This window comes from Eschscholzia californica, unplaced genomic scaffold, assembly GCF_041429995.1.
Source record: "Eschscholzia californica isolate CP2 unplaced genomic scaffold, dmEscCali1.0.p SCAF_5, whole genome shotgun sequence".
Lineage (NCBI taxonomy): Eukaryota > Viridiplantae > Streptophyta > Magnoliopsida > Ranunculales > Papaveraceae > Eschscholzia > Eschscholzia californica.
Genome location: NW_028238472.1, coordinates 36,135,232 through 36,138,623, shown reverse-complemented (window position 1 = coordinate 36,138,623; position 3,392 = coordinate 36,135,232). Strand labels below are relative to the sequence as shown.

At 37.6% G+C, this 3,392-nt stretch overlaps 1 protein-coding gene across 1 annotated transcript; it reads right to left on the bottom strand.

Moving 5' to 3' along the window:
- Positions 1–917: 917 nt before the first annotated feature.
- LOC147538899 (beta-amyrin 28-monooxygenase-like) lies at positions 918–2,678 on the bottom strand. Its single transcript, XM_086644433.1, has 3 exons — positions 1,717–2,678; positions 1,420–1,607; positions 918–1,262 (listed from the first exon to the last, which is right to left on the bottom strand). The coding sequence occupies exons 1-3, from the start codon at positions 2,672–2,674 to the stop codon at positions 960–962; spliced, it is 1,449 nt and encodes a 482-aa protein (XP_086500559.1). The 5' UTR covers positions 2,675–2,678; the 3' UTR covers positions 918–959.
- Between the last annotated feature and the right edge of the window lie 714 nt (positions 2,679–3,392).

Sequence of the window (3,392 nt, the reverse complement as noted above, 5' to 3'; positions counted from 1 at the left end):
CACTTACTCCAGGATGTAGGAACTTTTCTCAAGACATCTCCAACTATATATATTGTGACAATATTAGTGCAACGTATATGACCCACAACCCTATCCTTCACTGTCAAAGCAACACATATTGACTTAGACTACCATTTTGTTCGCGAAAGAATTGCTCATGGTTCATTACAAGTTCGGTGTATCCTAAGACAAGAACGAAAGGTCGATGTCTTCACCAGAGAATTTGTCAAAGCTTGTTGTCGACTTTTAGGTTCCAGGCTTTCACAATGTGATCCAGGCGTTCAGCTTGAGGGGGGATGACAAGGATACACGAATCTCTTTCATGATTGGAGCCGATTTTTTAATTTCAAATTCTGCTTTGTGTTTATTCTAATTCCATCTTTAAATTATTTAGTTAGACTATAATATATTGTAAATCCTATTTCTTTAGTTAGATCATTCAAAAGATAAATGCTAAGTGTGCAAAGGATTATTGACAAAATCCTTGACATGGTGAGTCACACGGGAAAAGAACGGTCTAGATTAAAGTCAAACTTTGAAAAAATTGTCTTTTAGTGAAAGTGAGTCACTAAGTCAAGGATTCGTCAAAGATTTTGTCATCGTAGCACTCCCCTATTTCAAAATATATTGCAGTAAGTCAATTATGATTATAAATAGATTCTCTGAATCCCATCTACTCTTTCAATAACGATAATCACGAGAACAATGCTATAACATCACACATAAAGTATATTGATATATACTTAGAAACTGCTAAAACTTAATTGCTAATAGAACTCTTGAGAAAGTAAGCGTAAATAAACACAAAACATATCGAAAATAAAATAATATTTTCGGGATTATTAAGACTTCCGAGGTTTTACGGATATTAAACACTTTGGATACTGCCTCTACTTGATGGCGCCGGTGGAGTCAGCTATAAAATGGTCCTCATATCCATCAAATACAATTTGATCGTCCTATAGAGTTCGAGATATAATGCGAATTGGAAGTCCATTAGCAAGAACGGCAAGGGGTTTGAATATTAACTTGTCATCAGCAGAACCCAATTTTTCCCATTTGTACCTTCTCACCGCATGGTGCATAAAAGTAAGAAGTTGTAGTCGAGCATACTCTTGTGCAGGACATACTCGAGCACCTCCTCCAAATGGAATAAACGTGTATGGAGCAGGTCCGTTTCCCATGAATCTCATAGGATCGAACTTTTCTGGCTCTGGAAAGTATGCAGGATTCTTGTGTGTTGAGATTGAGCTCCAATGTAACTTCATCAAAAAAATAAAACACAATTATGACCGTCCAACTCAGAACGAGTTGACAACTCGCAAAGAAGATCTAAATATTATATTCTTGGTTACTAGATTATATTTTTGTGACTATTCTCAATACTTTCCTCATGAAGAAATTAAAATAGAAGCGTACCTTCCCGCCCTTTGGAATATCATATCCTCCATAACTGATGTCCGATGTGGCCTGTTTAAAACCTCCAGGGGTTGGTGGTGCGAGTCTCATTACTTCACAAACCACATTCCATGAGTACCTCATCTTCTGTATGTCTTCCCAACTTAACAGTTCTCCTTCTGGTTTGGATTTTGAGATCATGGTTTGTTCTGTTATTAGACACCATATAACACCAATTATATGTCTATAAGCCATAGCATCCGAAGTGAAAAAATGCGTATTTGTAAAAACTATTCAAGAAAATGTACAAGTATTTACCCTTTAGGACTTCATCGCAAATGGTCGGATGCTCGGCAAGGTACTTTATCACCATTGTTAGGACAGAAGTGGTAGTATCATGGCCAGCTACAAGTAGACCAAGAATTAGATCAGCAATATATGATTCAGCCATGAACTTGCCACTGTCTTCATCGCTGAATAGGATTATCTGTGCAAGTGTATCTTGAGGCGGCTCCAAAGCTGTCTGTTCTGATAGAAAGGCCCTTCTTTCCTTGATTATTGATTTGATTTTCTCTCGGATCGTGTTTGAAGCTTTAATTGATCGGCGAAGGGGTGTTCCTGGTAAATCTATAGGCAATGCTATGAACCCATTTAACATGGTACCGAAAGGTATGAGTAGGTCATCTATACGATCTTGTTCTTTCATACTCAAGAACAATCTACATGCTAAAGAGAAAGTGAAGTTTTTGACTAGAGGGAAAACAATCACTTCTTTCTTATGATCCCAATTATCATCAAGATGAGCCCTAGTCATGGAATCCATGACGCGAACATATCTTTGCAAAGCTTCAATTTTAAAAAACTGATGATACAGTTTTCTGAGAGGCTTAGCTTCTTCTTCAGTTGCTGCTTGTTGAGCATTAGGTATGATCTTTCTAATGGCAGGAGGCCACCAAGATTTTACGAGCTTGAACTCGTTCGCGAATAAAAATTTATTACCAGGAGCACCATCCAAATAGGTAATAGTTTCCCCAAGCAAGGAAGTGTTAAAGACTTGGGAAGAGTATTTTTGCTTCCTTTCATAGAAGAACCTCTCAAGGCATCCGGCTTTGCTATATTTCAAGAAATCTAGACCTTCACCGATGATCGGCCAACCAGAATTTCCAGGTGGAACTTTTTTAGCAGCAGCTCCTCCCCCAAGGAGGAACTTGAAGAAGATCAGGTACAAGAGTACTAGGGTCAGGAGAATTAGGATTGAGTTAGAGAAGCTGATCATGATTAGCTCCATTGCATAAGTGTTGGTATGTGGTATTGGTGCCTTTCTGAAAAGATTGTCTATAATTTTATAGATCCCAAATATTAACTTCAGTGTTTACCCAGCTCCGTCATTGTCACGTTTTTTTTTAACTCATTTTATTTAATGGTTAATAATGCAATCGTGTTTGCCCACCCTGTGTATATAATTTAATTGGATAAAAGTACTATTGACTTAACGTCAACCATAATAATGATCTTAAAAATCCAATTATTATAATTATATTTGGGTTTTTTCCTGGCACCTTGGTTTATGACTAACTATTTTTTTTAGACTCTTATTTTTAGTAAATAAGCTTGTTCATTTTTCCTTTGCATGTTCAGAACCCTAATTTTCTTGAGAAAATAAACACAATTTCGTACAAATATGCCTCCGCTTCTAAGAAATACCTGGGGGCCCCAACTTTTCATAGGAGCTCAAAAAATCAAAGTTTTCAAGGATATCCTCGAGCACATCAAGAATAAACTCAATAAATGGAATCACTCGTTTTTATCCCAAGCTGGTTGTACTGTGGTCATCTCGGCCATAGCCGCGCCCGTACCCCGATACTAGATGCAGTGCTTTGCTATTCCTTAAGGAATAAGCAAACGCATCAAGGCCGTTCAACGGAACTTCTGGTGGGGTAAGTCGAAGGGTATATGCACCAAAGCCTGGTCTTATTTGCATGCCTAAAAGTCTT